This window comes from Pipistrellus kuhlii, unplaced genomic scaffold (assembly GCF_014108245.1).
Source record: "Pipistrellus kuhlii isolate mPipKuh1 unplaced genomic scaffold, mPipKuh1.p scaffold_m20_p_30, whole genome shotgun sequence".
Lineage (NCBI taxonomy): Eukaryota > Metazoa > Chordata > Mammalia > Chiroptera > Vespertilionidae > Pipistrellus > Pipistrellus kuhlii.
Genome location: NW_023425530.1, coordinates 2563325 through 2590741, shown reverse-complemented (window position 1 = coordinate 2590741; position 27417 = coordinate 2563325). Strand labels below are relative to the sequence as shown.

The window sequence follows — 27417 nt, the reverse complement described above, 5'->3', positions numbered from 1 at the left end:
TGAGCATCAACCTGTGGACCAAGAGATCACGGTTCAATTCTAAATCAGGGCACATGCCCGGTTTGCAGACTTAGTCCCCAGTGGGGGGGCATGCAGGAGGCAGCCAATAGGATAATTCCCATCATTGATGTTTCTCTCCCTCTCTCTTCCTCTTTGAAATAAATACAAATATATTTTAAAATAAATAAATACACAAACTGAGTAAGGAGAAAAAAGGAGATAACTCATAGAAGTTGGGGGTCACTGTGTTTGTATTGTCTGACACACCAGGAACTTACTCTGGTGTATAATGTGAGTTAATGAGCTAACAGTCTTTTTCCAAATAATTAATGTAGAACTAGGAGATCTGGTTCAACCTCAGAACATTTGATATTTGGGGTTGAGTCATTCCTTACGACTGGGGGACCGTCCTATGCACCCTATGATGTTGATCAATATCCCTGGTCTCCATTTTCTAAATGTTATTAGCAGCTTCTCCCCATTGTAATAGCCAAAACTGTCTCCAGACATTGTCCATTGTTTCTAGGGGGAACAAAATCACCCCTGGGGAGAACTACTGGGTTATAAGATTAAATAAAACTATCCAGGAATAAAGTATTTGCCAACTAGAGTTTAGGCTCACCCTCCTGACCTTCATTTTTCATTGTGGTCTTTTGGCATCATGGACTTCATATCCCTGTTAATGAAGAGGAACAGTGCTTTCCATGACCTTTCAGGTCCAAGGTGAGGACCTGACAAAAAGTCAGAGCTGGAAAGGACCGTCATAGATGTTCCAGGTCCAAGCCATTCATTTCATGAGAGCTGAAGCAAAGTTGGCCGGTAACAACATGCCTGTTGCCAGACATTGAGTCGATTGGTCATCCTTTCTGGTGAATCAGTACCATCAACTTAATGGGAATTTGTTCTTCTCCCCAAAACTGACTCGTGGGGCACTATATTTGCTCTCACTCTCTTAAAGAAAAATAGGAAATTGCAGAGATGGTAGTTACTTCCTGCACATGTTTAGAAGGTAGGCCTTGTTTCTGCAGTAAGTTTAAAATACCTTGGCTAATCTAAACTCCCCTAGGTTTTCTATACAGAGTCTCTGGAATTTGTTGACCCAGAATTAATGCCTGTGCTGCATCTGTAACAACAGAGCAGGAAAGGGGAAAACAGTTCTTGAATGTTTAGCTTTCTCCACTGAGCAAGAGCTCATTGGAGTAAAGCCACTGGGGATCTAATAGTGTCCAATATCTGGATTATTCATCTTTACCATTTGGGAGATTCGGGAACATCCTGCTTATGGAGTCTTCTTGTCAGCAGAGCAAGAGCTATTACAGATGCCAAGAAGACATGTCTTCATAGCCTCATTATAGTCATCTCCGTCCCCACAGCTAAGAGACCAACAGGCTCTGTCTCCACGGCCACAAGACTAGCCTGAGCCACCATTGTTACTGCCATTTCTCACCTGGATGACTTCTGGAGGCACCTCACTGGTCCCCTTGCATCTACTCCTGCCTCCCTAAGATTTCACCTCCCAGAATGATCTTCCCCTACATTTTATTTACAGAACTTTTCTCACACACATGAGAGATAGAGTCACATAAGGACTACTGCCAGAGTGGATCTTTTAAAAATATAAACCAGGAGTTTCGGTTGGAGCATCATCCTGAGCACCAAGAGGTTGCAGGTTTGATTCCTGATCAGGGCACAGCACTGGGTTGTGGGTTCCATCCCTGGTCGGGATGCACATGGAGGCAACTGATTGATGTTTCTCACATCAGTATTTCTCTCTAAACTCTATAAACGTATCCTTGAGTGAAGAACATTCATCTACATGTGTGTGTAATAATAAAGAGCTAATATGCTAATGGTCATGACGCCCTCATGCTGTAATGACTGTTCAGCAGGAGGCTGTGTGTGTGGTAGGGCAGAGTCACTGTGTTGCTCCAGAGACTGGCGGGGAGGCGGCTGGAGGAGGCGAGACCATTCCGTGGCAGGGAGGACAGGGGTGAGAGTCCGTAGTGCCCCCTTACCAGTCCTTTGCCACTCAGTGCTGCTAGGAAGCAGAGCTCTGCTAGGAAGCAGAGCTCGAAACTTGGCAGCGGGCGGGAGGCTTCCACACACTTCCAGTGCCATGACAGGGCAGAGCTGCTGCGTTGCTCCGGAGACAGGGCAGAAACAGGGAGGTGCCCAGAGGAGGCGGGACCGTCCTGAGGTGACTCGCAGGACCGAAGGCAGGGCTTGAATCGGCCAGAGAAGGCCGGAGGAGTTGGTCAGAGCAAGGAGCCAGGTGCACTTGAGCTCTGGGTAGAGAGCTTAGGGTGCAAGAGCGGGGCAGTAGGTGGGTGGGCGGGGCTGCATGATTTCGAGCACCGGGTCACTAGCGTGTGTGTGTGTGTGTGTGTGTATGTAAATATACTTTTTTTTTTTAGTTTTTTTATTTAGTTAAGTTTTTTATTATGGTATCACATAATTGTTCTTATCCCCCCATTCCCATCCCAAACCCCTCCCTACATATGCCCCCACCCCCCTGTTGTCCATGGCCACTGGCTAGGCCCATATGGATGCACACAAGTCCCGTAAAAATTCTTTCTCCCTCCCTCCCTCCCTCCCTCCCTCCCTCCCTCCCTCCCTCCCTCCGAGAGAGGCCGAGCACATGATTGAAATCACATGAGGTGCTCCACTTCCTGCCTCCTCTCACACCTTGCTGCACACACAGCCTCCTGCTGATTGGTCATTACAGCATGACGACCATTAGCATATTAGCTCTTTATTACATAGAATGGATACACACACACACACACATACTAGAGGCCCAGTGCACAAAATTTGTGCAGGGGGAGGGGCGTCCCCTCTTCCCAGATTACCAGAGGGCTCAAGCTAGACCTAGACACCCCACCAGTGCACTGTCGGGGTCGGGGAGGGATGCAGGAGGTTGGCCAGCCAGAGAAGAACTGCAGGAGGGCTCCAGGGTGTGTCTGGCCTGTCTTGCTCTACTGGTCAGAGCTTCTGCCCCCTGGTGGTCAGTGCACATCATAGCTACTGGTCAACTGGTTAACTGTCTGCCCCATGGTTGATTGTCTGCCCCTGAGGTCAGTGCACGTCATAGTGAGCAGTTGAGCAGCCTTAACATATCATTAACATATCCGGACTGTTAGCATATTAAGCTTTTTTATTATATAGAATACACACACACACACACACACACACACCAGATTCTGTCACTCTCCTGCCTGGAGTCCACTGGCCTTCCTCTAGACTAGAGAGATACAGACTCCTCATCACAGCACCCCTTCACAACCTCACCTCCCACTTTCCCCTGTGGAAACTCTCAGTCATGTTGACCAACAGGTTCTTTCTGACCTTGGGACTTTAATATTTGGGGTTCCCTCTGCTCAGTATATTTGGTGTTCACCTCTTTATTGTCTGAGGTTCAAATGATACCTCAGTAGGGGTGTCGAACTCAATCAGAGAAGGGGCCAAAATCTAAAATCCAGCCTAAATCGTGGGCCGAATGGTTTACTGAACAGTCATAAACTGTCATTGTGATGGAAACGCAGCGGAGTGCAGTGATGACAGCACGGTGCGGGCCACATTGCAAGGCCTGGCGGGACGGATTTGGCCCGCGGGCCTTGTGTTTGACACATGTGCCTCAGAGAGTCTTTTCCCACCCACTCATCATACACCCTTCGATCCAGTTGCTCTTTCCCACCCCCTGCTTTATCTTTCTTATAGCAACTGTCTTCAGAATTATTTCATTATCTCTCACACCTTTGGGCATGTGTTTTCTGTTCCCATTAGAGAGCTGTGACCATGCTCAGCCTGGTGCTCAGTAAATCATGCAACTGGGAACAAGACTTGGCTAATTGGCCCTCCATCAGGCCAGATCAATGAGATCTCACCTCAGTGAATCTCTCAGTCTCAGAAGGACTTGAGGGGTTTGAGATATTGAGCATTTATGTTGAGGTGTCCCAGCATTCATGCAGCTCTCAGAAAGACTAAGCCCTCCTTCAAATGTGACGGTATCATTGTTGGGGGCCTGAGAGCCCATGCTTTAGGGTGGCATAAAAGTATTTGCAGTCTTCTGTGTATAATTATGACTGTAATAATGCCAATGTGGAATTTATATTATGTGTCAGCCACTTTCCAGTCACTTTATATGCATTTAATTTAATCTTTCCCAAAAATGCCTGAGGTATAGGTACCATCCCTGTTGGACAAAGGACAATATACAAAGAAAATGAGTTAACTTGCCCAGCCACCAGAGCCCTCATTCCCGAACTTTATCATTTTCAGTTTGGGTCTGCAACCTCAGCAGAAGTTCTGTAGTCCTTAGATTTCCTTCCTGTGAGGGGATTTCTGTTGACTTTACTGGAACTTTTCTCCAGTCTTCAGCCACTTTTACTTCACCTCAGCTGTACTGGGTGTCACGCTATGTAGTGGCAGAATAGAGAGGTGCTGTCAACGCTGGATTCCTGAATTTATCAGCAGTTTTAGGTGAAGTTTCTGACTTTGTATGACTTATTTAATAGGTTTGTGGGGCTTTTTCTTGAAGTCAAACCACAGAGGTGCCTAAAGTAACAAGGTCTTCCCTCTGCATCTTAGTCTGGGTGGGTGGGGCAGAGGGTTGGGCTACAAGGCTGATAAATAGAAGAAGGCAGACTGCTGCTTAGCCTGAGGTGTGGTTCAGGGTGTGTGAGGTATCTAGCTCCCTCAGAGTCAGGTTTAGGGTTCTGATTCCACCTTTGCCACGTACCAGCTTTGCGACTTCAGGCAAGGCACTTGTATGTCCAGGACTTCACAGTTTTGTTTCATGATTTGAAAATCAGAGATGATAAATAATACATATGCCATGGGGGCTGTGATGACGTTCAATGAGACAATGTGTGAAGTACTTTCCACTAGGTCTAGTAAAGGCCATTCAACAAGTGTTAGTTGCTTGTTCCTCATCACCACTGTTAGAAGTCTAGGAGTCTGGCAGTAAGATGAGAACAATAAAAAATGTTTTCGATTTCGATAGTTGAATGTTCTCCAAAAAACATTCTGGGGGGAAGGAGAGGTTACATAAAATAAAAGCCAGCATTATCTCCTAAAACTGTGCCCCCTATGAGAACAGTTGAGAGTTGCCTGAGGAGAACTATATTTGAGTACCCAAAAAAAGAATCCAGGGGCCCACAAAGAACTATTTTTGAGTACCCAAAAAAGAATTCAGGGGCCCACAACCATCCAGTAGCAGGGCTGGGTGGTCACTGAGCAGGTGGTACACTAGAGAGAGGCATCACCTAGCAACAACATGATTGAGATCAGTGTCTTCTTCACCAAAGAATTAGTTTGAGAACAGAGCTGACACAGAAATGAGAGTTCACCTTTATGTTGCTGCACAGAACTGTTTATAATAATTCCTGAGAAAAGAAATGACGGGCTGTGATGGTGTCACAGGATTAAAGTAGTTGCCACGTATTAATAATTATTTGTGTTGGCAAGATGCTTTCCATATTTTTTGCACAGATAAGATTAAGACACATCAGCCCAGGATTAAAGCTCATTTTATACAAGTACCTTACTGACATTTTAGACAGGAATTCCAAGTGGCTTTCCAGCAGGGGCTGTTTCCTGGCAGGTGTTCAAGCCATCATTTAGGAGGTGAATAAACAGAACAGGAAAGATAATCCAGGTTCCCTTCTCTGTGTGTTTGCCTAGATCTGCATATTTTCTTCTATTTAGTTTAACAGAGATCCTCAAAGACAAAGGTTGGAGGTAGCCACAGGGGGGTGCCAAAGCTTGTCACAGGACAGTCTGCCTTTGGTAATTTGTGTATACTAACACCCAGTGAAGAAGGAGAATTTATGTGGAAGGGAAGAGCGAAAAGAATGCGTTTGTTTTCAGCTTGGAATCTGAATGTGTTATGCAAAGGATTTCATAGTTAAACATTTGACCAATGAAGACCATGCAGTTAGTTTCACCACTAAGAGTGCATCTTAGAATGTGTATTCATTCTTTCTTTGAGGATTCAATGGATTAGCTGTTGTCTAAGTGCACACTTGTCACATTATTTGTTGAAAGCATTGGGCCCTCCCCAAAACTCATCACTTGCCCTCTAGTTTCTTTTATTTGATTTCAGAGAGGAATAGATGAGAATCATTGATCAGCTGCCTCCCACAAGCCCCACTGGGAATCTAGCCCGCAACTCGGGCATTTACTATGATCGAGAACCTAACCATAACCTCCTGGTTCATAGGCTGACACTCAATTACTGAGCTATACCAGCCAGGCTCCCTCTAGTTTCTTTTGTACTCTTCTATAAATGTTTGTACAGAATGTTAACTGACAGCTGCTATATTCAAAGAAAAAGTATGTTTACTTCTTCACTTGAAGGCCCGCCTAAGCAGAAAAGATGGGAGAAAGCAAACTGGGGTCATGACTTCTTCCTTTTGCACTTGTGTGTGGATAGCAGTGTAGCTCAGCTGTGTGGGCTTCAGAGTCAGGCCTGCCTGGGTTGGAGACCCATTCCCACCTTGGGCCAGTCACTGGGCCCCTCTGAGTCTCCATTTCCTGTTCTGTAAAATAAGGACATTGGAATGACCTGCTTCCTAAGATGGTTGTGAAGGTTCAGGATAATGTTGCAGATAAAGCACCCTGCCTAGCCCATAAATACTGGAAGCTCAATGGCTGCTGGATATATGAAATCATCCTGGGGTTTTGGGAAACCCCACTTGGGAATGTCCTTGCTCTAAATAACTTGGCAGAGGCTGAGGAAAGTCTAAAGATGGGATCTCAAGACCTCTGAAAACACACTGTTCTACCCAGAGCCACCTCTGGGGTCCAAGTCAAATCCTGGCTCTCCATTTCTTGCTTGTAGCAGGGACTCTGCCTCCTTTCCTCAGCTACCCTTTCCTTTGGGTTCTTCGTCCTTAGACTGGCTTTGGGGCAGTGCCTATCTTCATCCACCTTCCTTGCTACCTCTGAAATGTACACATAACTCCTTTGATCTTAAGGATTTTGCCAGCAATCAATCTCTGAACAAAGAATACACAGATAAAACCCTTGAGTCCAATCCCTGGCCTACTGGTAGAGGTGGTATCAGGAAGCTCACTATTTAAATTCTCTCAAGAGTGGGGCTATTTAAAACTTTTCTCCTCCTCCCTAGCTGGTTTGGCTCAATGGATAGAGAGTCAGCCTGTGGACTGAAGGGTCCCAGGGTCAATTCCAGTCAAGGGCAAATGCCTAGGTTGCAGGCTCAATCCCCAGTAGCGGGTATGCAGGAGGCAGCCGATAAATGATTCTTTTCTCATCATTGATGTTTCTATTTCTCTCTCCCTCTCTCCTCTCTCAAATTAATAAAAATATGTTTAAAAATTTTTTTTTCTCCTGTTGACCCTCCTTACCCACTATTAAAGGAGGTAGTTGATGAGCCCTCTCCCTGACAAAGACATTATAAACTAAAATTATGGACATGGCTTTTGGGGTCAGGCTTTTAGTGCTTCCCACTCTTGCACCTAAGCCATTTGAGGACTTTCTCTAGGTTCCAGGGCCCCAGTAGTTTCTGCTTTAGGAGAAGGATCAACCGCCTTGGAAACCTTCCCACCCAGAGACCTACATTCCCTGTAGGCTCCTTGAGTGAGGAGGGAGTCTGCATCTCAGGGATCCCCACCATCTTTCAAGCCACCTTGGGCTCATTTCCTGAAGAAAGGAACTGCCTCACATCAAAATTTACAGCTAAAATACAGAACCACATCATTCAAAATCACCTGAAATCTAGCTGAGCCACTGGGCTCTACAGGACACTTATTACACAAGGTGACTCTACCAAGTCCCAGAGTCATAGCAGATCTACCTAATACATAGAAACAAACACAGGGAAGCAGCCAAAATGCAGAGACAAACATGTCACAAATGAAAGGATGAGAGAAATCTCCAGAAAAATAACTAAATTAAATGGAAGCAAGAAAACTACCAGATAGAATTCAAAACAATAAGGATGCTCAAGGAATTTAATGAGAACTTCAAGATACTTAGTGAGAATTTAAGGAACTTTGTGAGAGCATCAACATAAAAAAGGGCCAGTTAGAAACAAAGTATACACTAACTGAAATAAAGAATAATTTACAGGGGATCAACAGTAGAGGATACTGAGAATCAAATCAAGAATTTGCAATATAAGAAAGCAAAAGACACCCAATCAGAACAGAAAAATAAAACAAATGTCAAGATAGTATAAGGAGCCTCTGGGACAGTGTTAAGCAAACCAACATTTGCATCATGGACAATCCAGGAGAAGAGGGGAAGCAAAAAAATCAAAAACCTATTTGGAAAAAATGGCAAAATAAACTTCCCTTACCTGGTGAAAGAAATAGGCATACAAGTCCGGGAAGCAGAGCTCCAAACAAGATGAACCCAAAGAGGCCCACACCAAGTTACATCATTTTTAAAATGCCAATGGTTAAAGGCAAAGAGAGACTCCTAAAAGCAGCAAGAGAAAAGCAGTTAGTTACCTACAAGGGAGCTCCCATAAGACTATCAGCTGATTTTTCAATAGCAACTTAGCAGGCCAGGAGATAGTAATAAGGAATATTCAAAGTGATTAAAGGCAAGAATCTACAACCAAGATTACCCAGCAAAGCTATCATTTAGAATTAAAGGTCAGATAAAGAGCTTCCCAGGAAAGGAAAAGCTAAAGTTCACCACCACTAAACTAGTATTACATGCAATGTTAAAGGGTCTAATTTAAGAAGAAGAACAAATAAAAGATATGCATATCTATCAACAATTGAATCTAAAAATAAAAATTAAATGAGCAAGGAATCTAATGAATAAAATAAACTTGATAAACAAAATAGAACCAGTGTCATGGAAACATGCAACAGACTAAAGAATCTCAGAAGGAAGTAGGGATGAGGAGCCAGAAGAGATTTATTAAAGAACTTTATATAAGCTCTAGAGGCCCAGTGCACGAAATTCATGGACGGGAGTGGTGGGAGCATCCTCAGCCCAGCTTGCACCCTCTCCAATTCGGGACCCCTCAGGGTATGTCCAACTGCTGATTTAGGCCTGATCCCTAACTTCCTCTGCTGGCCTGGTCGCCCCCAACTGCCCTCCCCCTGCTGGCCCGGTTGCCCCGAACTGCTCCCCCAGCAGCCTGGTCGCCCCACATAGCCTGCTGTTCAGTAGTTTGGTCGTCCCTCACTAACCCCCCTGCCAGCTTGGTCGCCCCACACAGCCTGCTGTTTGGTCATCCGTCCAGTGTTTTCAGTCTGTGTTTGATCGTGATAGCCCCTGGCTTTTTATATATTAGGATTACCTTATGGACACAGACAATAGGGTAGTGAAGGTCTGGAGTGGGCAGGATCTGGGTGGAGAAGAGTGGGGTGGGAGGGAGATCTGTAATCTCAACAATAAAGGTTTGAAAAAGGAAAGAAAAGAACTATCCAAGTGTGATTGGTGCTTACCTTCCAGGAACTATGCTCAGATATACCCTTGTGAATGTGCAGACCTCAGACCTACAAAGGGAGAGTGTGCCTTTTACTCCTATTGTCCTGGGCTTCAGTGGTCTGTTTTACCGACTGTCTTTAAGGGTCAGAAGTCTGTCTACTGGTGCCACCTTAATCTTCAAGTATATCCAGTGCTCCTTGTTCTCTGCTGCCTCATTTCTCCCTGTTTCCAGTTACCTGGTTAAATGCTGTTCGTCCTTCCACTTAAATGGCACTTCCTCCAAGAAGCTCTCCCCAATTCACTCCCTTTTTTTGCAGGCTCAACACATTGAGTCCCCCAGCTCTGTGCTCTAAGTCCCTTCTATGCATCCCCTGTAATATTCAACTAAAGTCTGACATTATGTTCTGGGAGGCAGGGGACATGTCTGTGTCACCACCACACTATAGAAGCCAGTATGATGCCTGGCACACAGTGGGTACTTGGGTGTGTGGAATTGCTGAAGGTTGTAGTTGCCAATGAATGTTATTTTTTAATCTGTGAACATAGCACGTGGTATAGCTGGGGAAGTGGGTCCCAGACTGGAGTGCCTGGGGGAGCACCCTGAGAGTCACAGTCATGTCAATAGTGCCTCTGAGAGCAGGAATCGGCAACTTTCTGTGCCTGGCCTTAACCTATCTGTGCTCATCTCAGGGACTGCAAAGGCTAGATTCAAGACACAGAACCTGCTTCGGGGTCAGAACTGGGCTGAACCATTTTGCATCTGAACCTCACAGTTAGATGGAGGGTGACAGGAAGGAAGGGAGAACTGGTGCTGTGTGCCAGGATCTCATCAGGGGCTCACTCCTTTCAGCTCTGGCCAATGAGACCTGCTCCTTCCACACAGTTTGCCTACGCCTGAACTTTGCTCCTCTGGGTTATATGATCATTATCGGGGATCACAGTTGGGTTCAAGCTGGTGCTATCTGGGACACAATAGCTGAGGAAGGGCACTTAGAAAAGGATGCAGGCCGAAACCGGTTTGGCTCAGTGGATAGAGCGTCGGCTGCGGACTGAAAGGTCCCGGGTTCGATTCCGGTCAAGGGCATGTTCTTTGGTTGCAGGCACATCCCCAGTAGGGGTGGTGCCAGAGGCAACTGATCGATGATTCTCTCTCATCAATATTTCTAACTCTATCCCTCTCTCTTCCTCTCTGTAAAAAATCAATAAAATATATATTAAAAAATACTTTAAAAAAGAAAGAAAGAAAGAGAGAGAGAGAGGGAGGGAGGGAGGAAGGAAGAGAGGAAGAGAGAGAGAAAGAAAGAAAAGTATGCAAGAGGCATTTGAATCGAGCAGTAGCCATCTTGGCATGTACACTTGGAAAGCTGCTGTGATGCCAAAGTACCAGACACATCCCAGACAGTAGAGCCCGTGCCACCCAGAGGTGGGGTTATTGTTTTGTGTGACTTGAGGGCTCTGAATCCCATCCCACTGCACACCAGCGTGTGCCATAGTCACCTGTGGAACACAGTTCTCAAGCCTTGTCTAAAGGTGTTCTAGGAAGGAAGGCTTCCCTGGTCAAACAACTTTGGGCAACATTTGGTTAAACAGACTTCTTTACTGTTTTCTTTCTCTTTTTTGTTATTCCTCACCCGAGGATATTTTTTTCATTCATTTCTTTTTTATAGAAAGTGGAAGAGAAGGAGGCAAGCAGAGAGGGAGGAGAGGAGAGACAGACAGACAGAGAGACAGATACACAAAGGTGATTGGTTGGTTGCCTCCTGCATGGTACCTAGCTGGGGATCAAACCTGTGACCCTTCTGTTCCTGAGCCAAAGCTCTAACCACTATGCACACCAGCCAGGGCATTGTTGGTTTTCTTTTATTTTAATAATTTTTTATTGATTTCCAAGAGGAAGGGAGAGGTATAGAGAGATAGAAACATCAATGATGAGAGACTCATTGATTGGCTGTCTCCTCCATGCTCCCTACTGGGGATTGAGCCTACAACCAAGTCATGTGCCCTTGACCAGAATCGAATCTGGGACCCTTCAGTTCACAGGCTGACGTCCTACCCACTGAGCCAAACCAGCTAGGGCTTTTTTTTTTTCCTCTCTCTCGCCCAAGGATATTTCTCCATTGATTTTTAGAGAGAGTAGTAGAAAGAGAAAAAAACAGAGAGAAATATCAATGTGAGAGAAACATATCAATTGGTTGCCTCCTGCACGTAGGCCCACGCCATGGAGGACCCTACAACCAAGATACGAGATACATGCCCTTGACTGGAATCGAACTCTGGAATCTTCAGTCCACAGGCCGATGCTATAGTCTATCCACTGAATCAAACTGGCTAGGGCCACCCTTTATTTTCTTAGCCCTTCCTGTGCTGATGTGTCAAACTAATGCTCTGGACGAGCTGCTTTTTTTACAAACTAATTTAATCAGGGAGCATCTCACCGACAAAAACACCTGGTTGGCAGAATCTGGATTGAATAGTCTGCATGTGATTAACATTGTAATAGCTTGGTCTTTGTGGTGGCCTGGGTCTCTAGAAATTTCTGGTGTCTGGACTAAGAGTTCAAGTAGATCATAGAAGCCTCATTGCTTGACAACCTGAAACTGTTTGGTGATAGGGGACAGTTTTAAAAAACCAGCTGTGACTACTCTGATAAGTACAGAACCATCCTACTTGGAAGGGGTGATATCGTTATTTTGTACTATCAGTACTAATTTGCAATTTATGGACTTCTGACCTTATTGGAGCTGAGTGGAAATGAAATGTGTGTAACTCTGGTGCTTTGTGTGTTTGGTGGAGAACTGACTGGCTGAAGTTCATTGTTACATTTTAGTAGTGTTGTGTTTGTCATGACTGCCAAACCTACCCTCAGTGGGGGCCCCAGGTGGGCTGCCAACGCACTTGCCGCTTACCCAGTTGTAGCCCTGGCAATGAAAGTCATTTTATTTACTCTGTAACTGCTTATTGAGCATATATTTCATGTGTGGCTCCAAAGATATGGAGGTGAACACAACAGAGGCCTCCATGCAGAGTTTGTATTCTTGGGAAGACGCTGCCAGGGAGCAGATAAATAACCCATGCAAGCTCCAGGCCTTGTACACAAACACACTCCCTTTAAATTGGGTGTTCTACCCTAAAGTTTTCTGCCCCCAGCTTGTTCCCATTTTTCCCATCATGCCTGGCATGGAATAAGGGTTTAATAGATATTTGTGATTACATAGTAGCTAGTGTTATGCACGTGAAGAAGTACAAAGAGAGTTTAAGTCAAACTTTTATTGGATGATTCTTAATATGAGGTACATTGGGTGACAAGGCTAGGGGTGCAGAGCTGTTTTGGATGCTGTGTCAGTCGTCTCCCAGTCTCCCTGACAAGTAGCCTAGGTAGGATCAATGCAGGATATTTTGGGAGCACAGTTCAAACTAGGGGCTCCCTGAATAAGATGGTATCTGTACATGAATGAGTATTGACTAAGGGAACACTAGGTGGAGGGACTAAACCAGTAAGAAATCCAGAAATGTGACAGAAGCATGGGGTGTACAAGGAACAGTGCCACAGTAAAGGTCAGGTGGGGATGGCCTGTTTGAAGGAGCTCCAACCCTAGTCTGGGAGGGCACTGCAGAGTTTTAGGCATGTGTTTCACACCAATGGTTCTGGCTGCTCTGCAAAAGCCATACTTAAACGGATGAAGGTAGAGACAGAAAAGGTCTGAACTGAGATGGTAGTGACAAGGGTGGATCTGTTTGGATCTCAGCTGGTGTTCCTATTCTCTGGATGGCTGATTTCAGAGGTCAGACCCCGTGGTCCCCTCCATAACCTCCCTCTGCCCCAGCTTAGCAACATGCCAGTTGCAGTACAGAATTGTTCCTTCTTTAGATGGGACCTCTCCCAGACCCTACCACATGGTCCTGTCCCATCCCAGGTGGTCCACAATTACCCTCCTATGTGCCTGCAGATCAGAAAGTTCTTCTTCTGCTGTCCAAATGGTTCTCTCTTCATTTAGTCCTTTCTTACTAGCCTGGCAGTCATTTTCTGTAGTGCCCTCCCCCCTTGCTCATCCCTTCAGCAGATATTTGTTGAATCCCTTCTGGTTGCCAAGTAATGTTCTCACACCGCAGGACAGGGAGGTGGAATCAGGCAGTCTTAGTAGGGGAGATAGACCATAAACCCATAAATACATAGTGAATCCGCTGTTGGTTCCTGCTGTGAGGCCAGTCCAAGGTTTCTTCTAGAAAGTATAATGTGAGTTTAGTGAAGTCTGCAGCCTCTCAGGCTGGAGGCTGTTGGAGACAAGGGGCAGAAATCAAGCTCAGAGTGCCTTACACAAAAACCAGCTTCTGTTGACTTAGCTGAAAAGTCTTGGGGGTGGAGTTAGCTGTGAGCCAGCAAGGCCCTGGGCCTCCAGCGATGGGATTCGGTTTCCTCCCCTGCTTCCGGCTGGATTGGCTCTAGTCTAAGGTCCCTTTTGATGACAGGCAGCTGGTGGCAGCACCAGGGTTACCTCCCACCAGCTCAGCAGAGAGAGCTCCCATTCCCCAATAGCTCCAACAAAATTTCTGGACCTGAATCTCATTCACCATCAGCAGCCTGGCCTTATTTGAGAGTCACAGTGTCCCCTGGGATCAGGGCATGCAGTACTCCTTAGGCCTGGACCCAGGACTAGGCTCCATCTGAAACAGGTGGGGAAGGGGTGCTTCCCTAAAGGAAATGAGGGGTTGGGGGTGCTGGGCTGGCCAAAACCCTGGCTGCTTCCTGTGCACCTCAGTGCCTTGTTGCTGGGCAGGAGTTGAAGACAGAAGAGAGGCTGGGGCCTGGACCTCCAACCCCTGATGCTGGGTTTGTGGTTTATAGGGCAGCACCAGATCGCCTCTGGGATTTCCCATAGTAGACAAGTGTAAATAAGCTGCTGCCATCCCCAGAGTCCCTCCAGCATGTCTTTGCCGTCATTTATTGTCTACCAGATGCCTGTTCACTCATTCATTCATGCATCCATTCTGGTTTGTCAGGCAGCAGCTATGCACTATGCCAGGAGATGGCTGCTTAGGGTAGCATGGAAACCTTGATGGTGACCCTTACTCTCCTCCCTTTAGCATTCTGTTCTCACACATGTCATTCACCCATGCCCATTGTGGGCTGTGCACAATGAGAACTGTTGTGGTGAATCTTACTCGGTTATGGTGCAGCTTCAGTGAGCGCGGCAGAGGGAATGGTCACCCTCAGTAGACCTTTGCCTCAAAGTGAAGACTGGTGTCTGTCCTGCTTCTCCAAGAAGTGGGTGTTTGGAGAGATGGGGAGTGGAACAGGATTTCTTTGATTTTTGTCTCGGTCTTGTCCTTTTTCCTCCTCAAACTTCCTCTTCACCTCTTTTTTATTGTGGGTAATCACTGTCACCTAACTGGTCTCTCCACATGGCCTCTTCCCCACACTGTTCTCATTTTAAACTGAACCAACCTCTGTGTCTCCCCCACTCCTTTTGCACCACTTCCCAAATCCTTGCCAGTGGCCACCATCTGACCCTGGGCTCCATGCCTTCACACCTGCCACTCTCCCTGCCAGGCTCTTCTCCTTGAGACTTCAGCACCCTCATCTCAGGGATGTTTCCCTGACACTCTAGAGTCTAGACCAAACACTCTACCAGCTCCCTATGGGAGCACTTTTATCAACTGTGAACCGTGTCCCCCTTCTACGTAGCAGTCCTGCTGGGGCAAAGCTGTGTGAATGTAGGTTCCTGGTTAATCTAAGCTTCCTATGATTGGAGACTCTGACAGCAGGACTGTGCAGATGCTCCTCAAATTCATGATTCCCCTGGCCTCCCTCCTCTCTCAGCCCTTGGATGCTGAAGGAGACCCTAAGCACACCCCACAGGCTTCATGAGCACTCCCAGAGCCACCATGCCAAGGCCCAAGACGATGAGGGGCCTCCCCCATGAGTTAAGGTGGTCCTGGATTACAGTCCCCTAGCTGGCTGCAGAGGCTTTCTTGGCTGCCCCTGGATAGGAGATATATGGTGTTGCCTGAGAAAATAGGTGGCATAGCCCTGACAGGGCATCCCAGAGAGTCTTCCTTCTGCAGACATGCAAATCCCTAAATTATTTTTTTGGGTGGAATGTGGGCCAGGGTTCGCCAGCAAGCATGAGCTGTGTGGACAGAGATTGCAAACTGGTTGCCCCCTGACATCATCTGGCCTGCAGATAGATAGATAGATAGATAGATAGATAGATAGATAACAACATATACAAATATGACTTCCCTGAGCCAAATTCCTTCAGAACCACAGTTGGTGGCACTGAATAGCTGTCACCTCCAATGTCTTGCAGCTGGCCACACTCCCCACCGCTCTCCCTTGATCAGGCCTAAGTGAGTCTTAAAGCCTTTTTATTGGTGTATAATATGCACATGTATCCTACTATAAAGTGTTGCATTGTCACAAACTGAAACCCATACCTCCTCATAATGGAAGTATTTTCTAATTGATTTTATGTCCTTTGGGGTTATTAATTTTATATTGGGTTTGTTTTTTATTTTTAACTTATAATTATAGTTTTGTCTATTATATGAAATAGTGTTGGGGGGAAAAACACCAATTTTTCTTTTTGCAGAAAAACCTGCCATTGCTCCGCCCGTCTTTGTGTTTCAGAAGGATAAAGGACAAAAGGTAAGGGGCTGGTATGTTCTGTCTTCACATTTGTTTTCTCCTAGAGATATCTCTCCCCAGGTCACATGGCAAAGGATACTTCTGCCCTTTAAGCCTTTACATTGAGCTTGGAGGAAAAAGGTCCAGTGGCTTTAGGTTACCATGGCGAGTGGTTGAGATAGGTGTGTGTGGAAAAGGTTCAGAGACCCTGCTTTAAAAATAGTGGTAGAAAACTTTGTCCTCATTCCTAATTATTTGATTTAGAAATACTGTACATTAGGAAAATTAGTAGGAGAAAAAAAGTAGAAGGAGGGAGAGGAGGGACAAGGTGGGAGAGAAAGTGGGGGGAGGGAGGAAAGAAGGAGAGAGCAATGGTGGTTAAGGAAAAACAGGACCTTTTTTTTTTTTTTTTTTTTTTAAGATTTTAAAGATTTTAGAGATATTTTTTGGCCCCAACCAACAAACAAGACATAAATGTATTTAGAATAATTATTAGTTTACTTGTATATTTACTATTCATCTTTGTTGTGTTGCTTCCCCTTCTTAGATTTTAAATGTCTTGGTCACATTGTTGGAAATACCTTGTCAAAGGCCTGATGGGTGTATCAGTTGCATACCTACCTTTGCCAGTTGTTTGTCTTGAAGTCACAGGTTTTATATCCTTATCTGATAAATCAGTATGGAAGGTTGGGATTGCGTCCAAAGTTAGTTGATGTTTTGTAGTGATGCCTCCCAAGCTGAAGTGAGGACTCACTCTGTTTGTCAAAAACATGAATGATCCCATGGCCCAGGATAGCAGATAATTTAATACCCATAGCAAGATTTCAGAGTGACCAAGTGTGTTCTGAAATCCATTTGCAATCTTGATAAGAAGAGAATTTGAGAATTGGCTCAGGTCTAGGTGCTCTGGTGGATCCCCAGTTTCTCAGCAGGGTGGCTGGCTTGGAGGTTGGGTCAGCTACTCTGGTGATTTGGCACTCCCAGCAGTCCAGCTACTGCTTTGTAGACTTTGTCCTTTGGTCTGAGAAGAAAAGCCAGACTTTTCTTTCTGCACAGCCCAATTTCCTGGAAAACATTTAGGTGCTATGCCAGGAAGAAAGCTTATGTACCAGGAGGACAGGAGGGAGTGGGGCCCTAAACCCACACCCCTTGCACTGGAGCCTTCAGCTTTGGCAGGGTTTTACCTACTAGGTTTGTTCTCACGTTAGACACCCCCATTGTTAATTCTTGATGAAGAAAGAATAGCCAAACCTGAGGAAATATTCTTCCCATTTTGTTTTGGCTTTCCAGGTGGTATTTTCAAGATACATCAACCTCTGCTGTCTCCTCTCCCCTGGGCCCTGACACATACATACAGCTTACTTACCTGTGTTTTTAACCCTTTGCACTCCGCTGTCCCCTCTCAGGGGACATCGGAATTCTAGCATCTCACTCGGATGTCCCCTCTCAGGGGACATTGCAGTTTATTAGTGATTACGGGGAATTGAGTTAATTCAACGCACCCGCCGCAAAGTAGCGTCGAGTAGTTGGTAGCCAATGTCCAGAATGGTTCGGAGTGCAAAGGGTTAATCATCTCTCCTTTGGAAAAGGGTCAGTCACTGAAAGGCTGATGTGTTCCCTGTAGCTTTTTAGAAATGGATGTATTTGATTTCTCTTTTAGAGGTAAAAGTCACTTCTGAAGTTTTCCATTAAGTCAGGATTTTCTAGAATTTTGAGTTTTAGTGAGACCATCTTTTGAATCACTTTTAGCTTAAAACGGGGATCAGCAAACTAAGGCCTGGCTCCACTGCTTGTTTTTGTAAATAAAGTTTTATTGGTACATAACTACTCCTATCCCTTCACAGTTACTGAAGCAGATTTCACATTGTAACAACAGGGTAAAGTAATTTGGACCCAGACCCATGGCCTGCAAAGTCAAAAATATTTAGTTTCTGGCCCTTTACAGAAAAAGTTTGCAGACTCTGAATTTAAAATGAGCAATAGGAGTTAATAATTCTTTAAACCTGAGGACTTTTGGGCAGCTGGCAAGATGGAAAACTAAAATGTAATATTTGTTTGGCTGAATTTAAAATGCTTTTAAAATTAATTCCTGTTTTATTACTGTTTTCACAGTGTGGTTCTTGCTTTGGTTTTTCAGTTGGTTTAGTTAGTTGTGTTGTTTTTTTACTTTTTTATTGAATTTATTGGGGTGACATTTGTTAATAAAATTATATAAGTTTCAGTTGTACAATTCTTTAATACATCATCTGTATATTGTATTATATATGTTTACTACTCCAGGGCAAGTCTCCTTTTATCACCATTTGTCCCCCTGTTATCCTTTTCTACCTCCTCCCACTCCCCTTTCCTTCTGGTTCTTTTTTTTTCTTCTTTTTTTTCTTTTTTTTTAAATTGATTTTTACAGAGGAAGGGAGAGGGATAGACAGCTAGAAACATCAATGAGAGAGAAACCTCAATCAGCTGCCTCCTGCACACCCCCCACTGGGGATGTGCCCGCAACCAAGGTACATGCCCTTGACCGGAATCGAACCTGGGACCTCTCAGTCCATATGCCCGCGCTCTATCCACTGAGCCAAACCGGTTTCAGCTCCTTCTGGTACTGTTGCTTTGTAATTAAGAGGATAACTTACTTGTATTGCCTTCATAAAGTTGATGTAAATGGATGACATTGAACCAGAAGAGTAGCTGGGAAGATGGTCGTCATCATCTTAAAATGTACAAATGTAGTTCTTATCAAAATACTGACTCAGAGCCCAACACTAATGGGCTTCTAAAAATAACTGATCTGCAGCTCTTCAGAATTCGCTCTCCATTTCTGTCCCAAGATCATTGAAAGGGTGTGTTTAACACAGAAGCTGGAGAAGCCTTTGTGACTGTCCTTTAGGGGTGCTTTCTGAGCTGTCAAGTAGATAGTGGCTAAATGGACACAGAATCTTTTTTTTCTTTATTGTTATGACAACTCATGAGTAAGGCAGAAAATAAACAGTAACTCAGGTAGCTTTGTTTCCTCTTAACTTCCATTTCAAGAAAGACAGAAGGGCAGGCCTTCAAGAATCATCCAGAAGACCTCTTGCCAAAGTAAGAGTTTGAGAGTCTTCCAATTTCATTCTTTCTTTCTCCCCTATTCCCTTCTCACACTGCAGAAGCAGAACTGGAAAAAGACTGTTGGGGCTGCTTTTTTCTGAGCACACAGTTTATCCTCTTTCTCTTTGACATTTTATTTTGAAATTTTCAAATTATTAGATAAGATGGAAGAATGGTACTGAAGACACAGGTATTCTTCACCTGGCTTTACTGTTAACATTTTTGTCATAAATGCTGAAAGCACTCAACTGTAATTTGCCCCCATCTGATGTTCCTCTCTAAATACTTGTGCAGGTGTTTCCCAGGGAATAGTGTGTCATTCCTATATTATATCATCCCTAACCCATTGTCACTCCTAAGAAAATGATCATTCAGAAGTCTCTTCCAATATATAAATTGTCCTAATTGTCACCCAAATGTCCCTTAGAGCTATTTTTTGAGCCACCTCTTGATCCACATAGATCAAGTATTCTCATTGTCACTGTGAGGCCATTAACTTCCTTGTCAGTAAACAGTCTCTAACCATCCAATGGGGTGTACTTCAAAGAGCCCACGTCTCCCGACCCCCTTCAAAGGAGAGCACACCACAGGCCCAGCTATTGTTGGAATAAAGATTTGAAATTTTAAAAACAAATAAATTGCCAGCTAGGTGTTTTTTGTTTTGTTTCGTTTTTTTGTAGTAAAGCCACACATTTTATATCAGTTCCATTGATGATCTGTGTGTTCATAGCAAACTACAAATTGGTGTTAGTGGCCTGCTGGTGGCACACAGATCAAGTTGTCAAATCCTCCTGTTGTCCCAGTTAGAGAAAGCCTTCTACAGTCTGAACTCCAGTCCTAACGCACAGGAATTGTCTTTACTTCCTTCCATGTCTCCAGGCTTCCTCAAGGTGGTGCTCTTCACAAAATGCTAGTGTTTACATGCATTTGTGTGGTTTTCTTAATGGGTTGTTTTTAAAATTTTAAGCCTCACCCAAGGATATGTTTATTGATCTGAGAGAGAGAAAAAAACACATTGATTGGTTGCCTTTAAAGCAAAAATAAAACCTTTTATTAACTGCCTTGAATGGAAGCTTTTTTTTTTTCTTTTTAATGTGTAGAGAATTTGAATCTCATTCAGTAGGTTGTCTTTTTTTTTTTTTTTAATATATTTTATTGATTTTTAACAGAGAGAAGGGAGAGAGATAGAGAGCTAGAAACGTCGATGAGAGAGAAACATCGACGAGCTGCCTCCTGCACACCCCCTACCGGGGATGTGCCCGCAACCAAGGTACATGCCCTTGACCGGAATTGAACCTGGGACCCTTCAGTCCGCAGACCGATGCTCTACCACTGAGCCAAACCGGCTTCGGCTAGTAGGTTGTCTTAATGTATGTGATGATTAAATGTTTCTTTCAGCCCTGGCCAGTGTGGCTTAGTTGGTTGAGCATTGTCCCCTGTACCATGCACTGAAAGGTCTTTTGTTCAGTTTTCGGTTAGGGCACCTGCCCAGGTTTTGAGTTCCATGCATACTTGAGACAACAAGTTGATATTTCTCTCTCATATCAATATTTTTCTCCCTCCTTCCTCTCTCTCTAAAATCAATAAAACTTTTTTTAATGTTTCAGTTAGTTTATCTTCCAAATATTGTTGATACGAAGGGGGATGGTATTGCGGTTGCACTGGCAAGATAATGCCCATTTGATAACAAGACAGAAAGCAGTTACAGAAATGCTTATGAGCAGAAAGTCCAGTATTGCTGAAAATGCCATATAGTATGTTTAGACCTAGTTTTGAAGCTTATTGTTGGTGTAACAAGTATACCCTCAGCCATATATAGTTTAGAATATATGATCTAGGGTCTGGATCTGATGTCTGATTTTAATAAACATGTTGAAAAACTACAGTCCTACCTTGGTTCTTTTTTATTTTAAATCTTTATTGTTCAGATTATTACTGGTGTTCCTCTCCCCCCGCCCTTCACCCCCATAGCTCCCCTCGACCTGATTCCCCACCCCACCCTATGGCCTTACCCCCTGCCACTGTCTTCATCCATAGGTGTAAGATTTTTGTCCAATCTTTTCCCGTATCCCTCACACCCTCTTCCCCCTGAAAATTGTCAGTCCAATCCCTTTCTATGTCCCTGATTCTATTATATTCATCAGTCCATTCTGTTCATCAGATTTTTTATTCACTTGATTTTTAGATTCACTTGTTGGTAGGTATTATTTGTTGTCATTTTGTTGTTCATAATTTTTATCTTTACCTTTTTCTTCCTCCTCCTCTTAAAGAATACCCTTCAGCATTTCATATAATCCTGGTTTGGTGGTGGTGAACTCCTTTAACTTTTTCTTGTCTGTGAAGTTCTTTATCTGACCTTCAATTCTGAATGATAGCTCTGCTGGGTAGAGAATCTTGGTTGTAAGTTCTTGCTGTTCATCACTTTGAATATTTCTTGCCTGTCTTGGTTCTTTAGAGCTCACTTTTCTTGTCCAACAGAAACACTTGGGCCCAAGGAGAAAATGCTGGAACAACATTTGTATTTCTTTTTGGTCATCTTGAGTTCACCATGCTATAAAGACATTTGAACATTTATGTTTTAAAAGTAGGAATTTTTAAAAATATATATATGAGAGTAGAAGAATTGTAAATAAGTAAGAAAGCAACTAAGGTAGAAGCATCAGCAATCAGCTCAGTAGATACTGTATACATTTGGTTTCTACTTTTACAAGCTAGAGCCTGCTCATAATCCTCAGTAAATTGTTACATACACTTTTGCCCAGATGTCATGAATTAATTGATACTAAGTTCACCTCAACTTCCCATTTGAAAAGAAGCACTGATTTAAAAGCAGAGATTTTTTTAATCCAACTGGTTCTAATTAGAGAGATAGGCAGTTTTCCACAAAGCTCTGGGTTTAATTTTCTTTTGGCGGGTGTTAAATTTCTCGCCATAAAGTAGCAGCCGAATAGTGGACAAACTGACCTTGGTGCCCCATAAAGGTTAGGGAACAGTTTGGGAAGGCCTTTGCATGTGTGGATCTTCCCTAGATAGGAAGGGTTGATTTGGGTGGCTTTTTATATGTGTGCATGAGTTAACATTGTATTGCTATTGCTTTCCTAAGAATGTTTGAAACTTCATTTTTTATATAGCACCTTTCATCCAACAGGCTCACATGTTAAAAAATAGACCTATCTAAAGAGATCTCAGATAGTTCACACCCAGAACAAACACGGCAGCTACAGCAGGGAGGCAGGGTAGGATAGCCCTATGGTCATTTAGTTCACAAAGAGAAATGGCTTCATGTGGGCGATGCCATGCAGGAGGTTTGGGGATTGGAGCCCATCTGTTGCAGGACACCAGCTTTATAACACACTTCTCAAGAAAAGAGTCTTGGCCACAGAGCTCCCAGCCCACTGAAGCAATCCCCAGAAGCCTAAGAACAGCTCAAAGAATGCCCGGGGTGTGTGCTTTCAAGAACAAAGACTTCTGGAGCCAGCTTTCTCTTATCCTGGCTGTTTTCCTAATAAGCTCCTGCCCAAGGTGTTTGGGATGAACCTGGGGAATTCCCAGGCCAAAGGGCTCCCTCTTCCAGCTAAACTCCCACCCTCCCACCAATACAAAACTGGCTTTCCATGTCTCCGCCAGCTCCTTTGGTCACCCCACACCTGCACTCACTGAAATGAGAAAGCTCTTCCTTCATGTCAGGTTTAAGCAGAACAATTTGAAAATTGATGAAATAACTAGAGTGAGATGCAGAAGCTTTTGGCCCTCGACGCCTATGCTTGACTGTGTGATGTCCCTGGCCTACTTCCCCACCTTTCCTAGCAGATAGAAATGGTGCTGAGCGCAGCTCCCCTCACCATATCTTTGAGGAGATGTGTTATTAACCTGTAATCATCCCTGTTCCCCTCTGATAGAGACACTGTCCCCATTTTTGTCACTAGGAGTGTTTTTCCTCACTCATGGCCCATAAGCACAGTAACTCCTTGCCAGGCCTTGCACTTTTGAAAACAAAGGTTCAGACTTCCTGCACACCTTAAAACTCCTTGTAAAGTCAAACAGCAGGAAGTCCACATTCACTTGACTTTGTGCCTGCTTTCTTGGCCCAACCTCCTGGGCAGGAATTGCTGAAGGTGGAGCCATCTCTAGCCCTTCCATCCCCACCCCCACCCCCTGCCCCATGTTGCAGCCTTTATTTACATTGAAGGAAAATTGTCTTTTTTGCTCCCAGTCCTCTGCAGAGCAAAAAGACTTGTCGGATTCGGGAGAGGAGCCTCAGGGGGAGGCTGAGGCTCCCCACCATGGCCCAGGTCACCCTGAGTCAGCTGGTGAGCATGCTCTAGAGTCTCCTGCCCCTGCTAGCGCTTCAGCCAGCGCTCCTGAAGCCCAGCTTCCTCCTTTTCCACGAGAACTGGCAGGGGTAAGTCCACCTCCATTCCATGGCCCAGGGGTCCCAACCCAGACCGGCCCTTTTCCCTCTGGGTCCCTCAGATCCAGACTCTAGATTATAAGCAGCTGATAACTGAAAAGGTGTCCAAGATCGCTCCTGCTCTATTTAATTCCTGCTGCTGAAAAGTCAGGGAAGATTAGGTCTCCTTTACATGGAGACTTTTCTAGTTGGATAAACATACACCCATAACAAAAAGCTAGTTTCCTGAAAGAGACACAAAGGGTCAAAAGAGGAATTGAGTAGTGGGTAAAACTTTTCAGATCAAATTGGACCCCTTCTCCCTCCTTCCATTTTTTCTTTCTCCCTCTGAATCTGGTCCTTCCAATTGAGTGTCTTAGAAACACAAGGAGCTCTGGCTTCCTTAATCTGTAGGAAAAGGAGATGTCTAACACAAATTGCTTTGCAAGACTGATTGTGTCTGGACTGTGGTGAGGCTGTGAGCTGCTTGTCTTCAATCAAAGCAGGAAGAAGAGAAGACTCTTCTTTGAATCCAGAGGGAACCCCTGAGCTCTTTATCTTTGTATTAAGAAGGCTTTTGAAGATAATAGGTGGAGAAGATTGTGAACTCTCAAGAACAAGAAATGTCTTGAGTGTTTGGAGTTTAATAATTTGGGAAAGGTAAACATTATCATATATTCAGGATTACAAACTCCATCCTCTAGGTACCCCCAATGTCATGCCATTGAAAAATGTCCTAACAAGAAAACAGGACCCCACTGCCATACAGAATGCTAGGCAGCCTTCCAGGGCATCACAACCCCAGTCATTTAGCAATTTCTATGTCACGTCTCCAGTACTCTGTGTTCTTAAGGAAACCATTAAAATTCAGTTGCAGGCACCAAACCATAGGCACAAGAAGAAGTCATGTTCAGCCAAGGTGAGATTGGAGTCATATTTTGACAATTTGGAGAAATCAATGTGTGGTGGATAAAGAAGTCGTTTTTATCGTGGGTGGGGAACAGTGGGGAGGCAGTCCTTCATGGCATAGAAGTGGATTTGAAATAATGAAGTATACACAGAAGCACAGTAACAACTCCAGCCAGGAGGCACTTACTGCCCGTGTGTTCTGGCATCACAGCCATCACACCAGAACTGGCAGGGCAATAATTAAGAGGTGTTCACTTTTTTGGTTATGGGCAGAGCAGCTCCTGGGACCTCTTCCTGAGTCAGGTATTGTTATTTTATCTTCAGCCTTTGCGAATAGGTCATCTGTTCTCAGGGCACTAAGAACAGACTACCTTGAAGTAGACCTGCCTGAGAGACTCTGAAGCCTTCTACTGCTGCCTAGTTTGAAAAACACAACTTACAGAGGCATCTCTAACTAGGATGGTTGAGGTTTTCAACTGAGAGTAGCAGATGGTTAGGTGCAGAGGTTGTCATAGCAGCTACTCTACCAAATTCACGTGGGCTATTTCAGACCTCTCTCACATCTAGTGCCCACGTGGTAAGACTGGTGGGTCCTCACCTTCCACTGTGGCCAGTCGAAATGTTGGTCTCTGAAGAACACGGCTTCTCTATTCTGGTGGATTTGGGGTTGGAGACTCTTAATCCCAAGAAATTCAGTTATTGCCCAGACGGGCCAATACAAGGTTAAGTGTTCTAGCGGGGAACATCAGGATAGATTGTGAAGTCACCATAGGAGGGAGCCAGGACTTGGGGGAGTGGTTTATGAATGGAGAGCACAACCATGAAGGCCTGCATCTGACATACACACACATACACACACACACACAGTTTCAGCATTCGTGACTACAGAAATCCTCAGCAGCACCACCATCATATCAATTGGGGACAGCTCTGAGGGCTCACCCAGGGCTTGCTCTGTGGGGCTGTCTGCAAAGAAAACCATGACAGGTTGCTAATGGCTCCTGTCAGTTAGCTTTTCCCGCTGAGTGGGCATGTTCAAGCAAAGTTCACTTTGGTTTTTAGGTCAATTAAGGCATAAATCAAGACAGAGGAATCTGATCCAGGCTTTTCAGGCTGAGATTTTTTCCCCTTGGTTACTCATTGTGTTTGCATCAGAACAAATTTGGATCTTGCTCTATAACACACCAGAGTTCAGGAAACCGCCCACTTGTTACTCAGTAGGTCTCATCCATCATGCTCAGTTTCTTCTCTGTGCCTCAATCCCTGGGGGTTTATAAAGCATGAAATCTTTATGGCAAATAGTGGCTCGCTGAATTGTTATAAAGGGCCTTGATCATCTTTCAGTCTCATCAGCACTCTAGCCATGGAAGACTCAGTACCAGAAAAAAGTCTATATATCAGACTTCCTGGCTCTCAGCAGGCAGTTTGAAGAAACCCAAACCACATTTCAGATTCAGTTCTCTTATCCAGAAGAAGCGAGCAGCTTCGTGCTTGCCCCGATCCTGGCTGAAGTCTGCTGGACTGAAGCTCCAAGCCAAGGCGCTGATGTGCTGAAACTATGTTTATGAGACCCACCAAGAAGCTTAGAAAGATTCTGGAACGAGCTCCCTGGCTGGACAGCTTCCCTCATCTTCCAGCTCCTGCACAGGATTTGACTTTTGTTCCATCCCACCCTACTTTATGTCTTTGGAGGCCACTTACATTTTTCTTGTGTCAGTGAGCTTTTTTAGGAATAATTTCTGAGCTGGTTGCCTCAGTCACAAAATTGGCCCATAGTTGATATGAAGACAAGGATGCAATCAGACTTTGCTCTTTTTTTAAAAGCAAAAAAACCTCCCCTAAGAATATGTTTCTATTGATTTTTATTTTTATTTTTTTTAAGAGAGAGAAAGATGTGTGTGAGGGAGAAACATCCATCTGTTGCCTCCCATACATGCTCTGGCTAGGGATCTGACCCACAATCTAGGTATATGCCCTAACTGGGAAGTAAACCTGCAACTTGTTGATGTATGGGACAATGTTACAACCAACTGAGCTACTGGACGAGGGCAGTAGGCCCTGCTCTTATTTGATTTTTCACCCCACAGCCAGCTGGACTTTCTAACTGGTCAGTCTAGACCAGAGTCACTGAGGCCCAGGCAAGCCAAACAGCATCCAGTATTTTCTGGAAAGAATTTATCTGAGTTAGTCTTGCTTTCTGGTCTTTTCTGGGAGGTCAGGAAAACAGAGCTTTTCATTTCTGCATACCTCTTGTGTACCTATGTCTGTCATGCTCTGAGACATAATCTCCGCTCCATCCCCTTCCCTGGCCTGGCACCTTTGTTTCCCTCAAGGCCACAGCAGGCAGCCTCACCAAAGCCATGTTTTTTTGGAGGAGAGTGATACTTAATCTAATCGTAATTTTTACAGTTTAATCCTTTATACAAAAATTAGAAGCTTCCCGTGCCTATGTTCCCATCCTGGGTTAGACATTATCCCGATTTTGTACTTGGTGACAGGGTCTTACACGCCTCCCAGAATGAACTGCTTCCCTGGAGGACCCAGTGGCTTCTGAGGGGAGAGGGCTGCCGGTGCCACCCGGAAGCACATGGTGAGCAGCTCCTTTGATTCTTCTGCAGGCTGGTCTGCTGACCAGCCCACCGCCCCTCTGCCATCTAAGAGGGCTTTTCCATTTTTGTGAACCTGCTTCCTTCATTCATACTGTCCTGAAACTAGAGAAATCAGTTGAAGGATTATCTTTGTTCTACTTTCTCTTCGGCCTCCTTATGTTAGTGTTAGTTGGGTATATTTTCATCATGATGACCCAAATGGGTTCTGACTTCCACAGATGGATTCTACTGTGGAAAGAGGTGGAGTAGAAAATGGGGCTTCTACACCCTGCTTCTGTTCTCCCTAAGAAGCACAGATCCTGAAAATCTGCTCTAGAATCCTCCTCACATGAGTCTGTAATGGTAATTCCTGAACTTGGGCTGCAGATTTCTGAGGTCCAAGGAGTTGG

At 44.6% G+C, this 27417-nt stretch overlaps 1 protein-coding gene and 1 long non-coding RNA gene across 24 annotated transcripts in view; both read left to right on the top strand.

Moving 5' to 3' along the window:
• The window catches only part of RANBP3 (RAN binding protein 3), a 60630-nt gene that overhangs the window by 7211 nt on the left and 26002 nt on the right, over positions 1-27417 (top strand). For 12 of the 23 annotated variants that reach the window (XM_036460046.2, XM_036460041.2, XM_036460038.2 and 9 more), the window contains exons 2-4: positions 16002-16057; positions 23334-23522; positions 24382-24429. In XM_036460046.2, coding sequence (XP_036315939.1) covers positions 16002-16057; positions 23334-23522; positions 24382-24429 — 293 coding nt within the window. Of the gene's footprint in view, positions 1-16001; positions 16058-23333; positions 23523-24381; positions 24430-26917; positions 27010-27417 lie in introns of those variants that run through there. The other 11 variants (XM_036460052.2, XM_036460049.2, XM_036460047.2 and 8 more) reach the window with 5 other exon arrangements.
• On the top strand, positions 20185-21003 carry LOC123653315. Its single transcript, XR_006743047.1, has 2 exons — positions 20185-20243; positions 20480-21003. It is a non-coding gene; the product is annotated as an uncharacterized LOC123653315 (long non-coding RNA).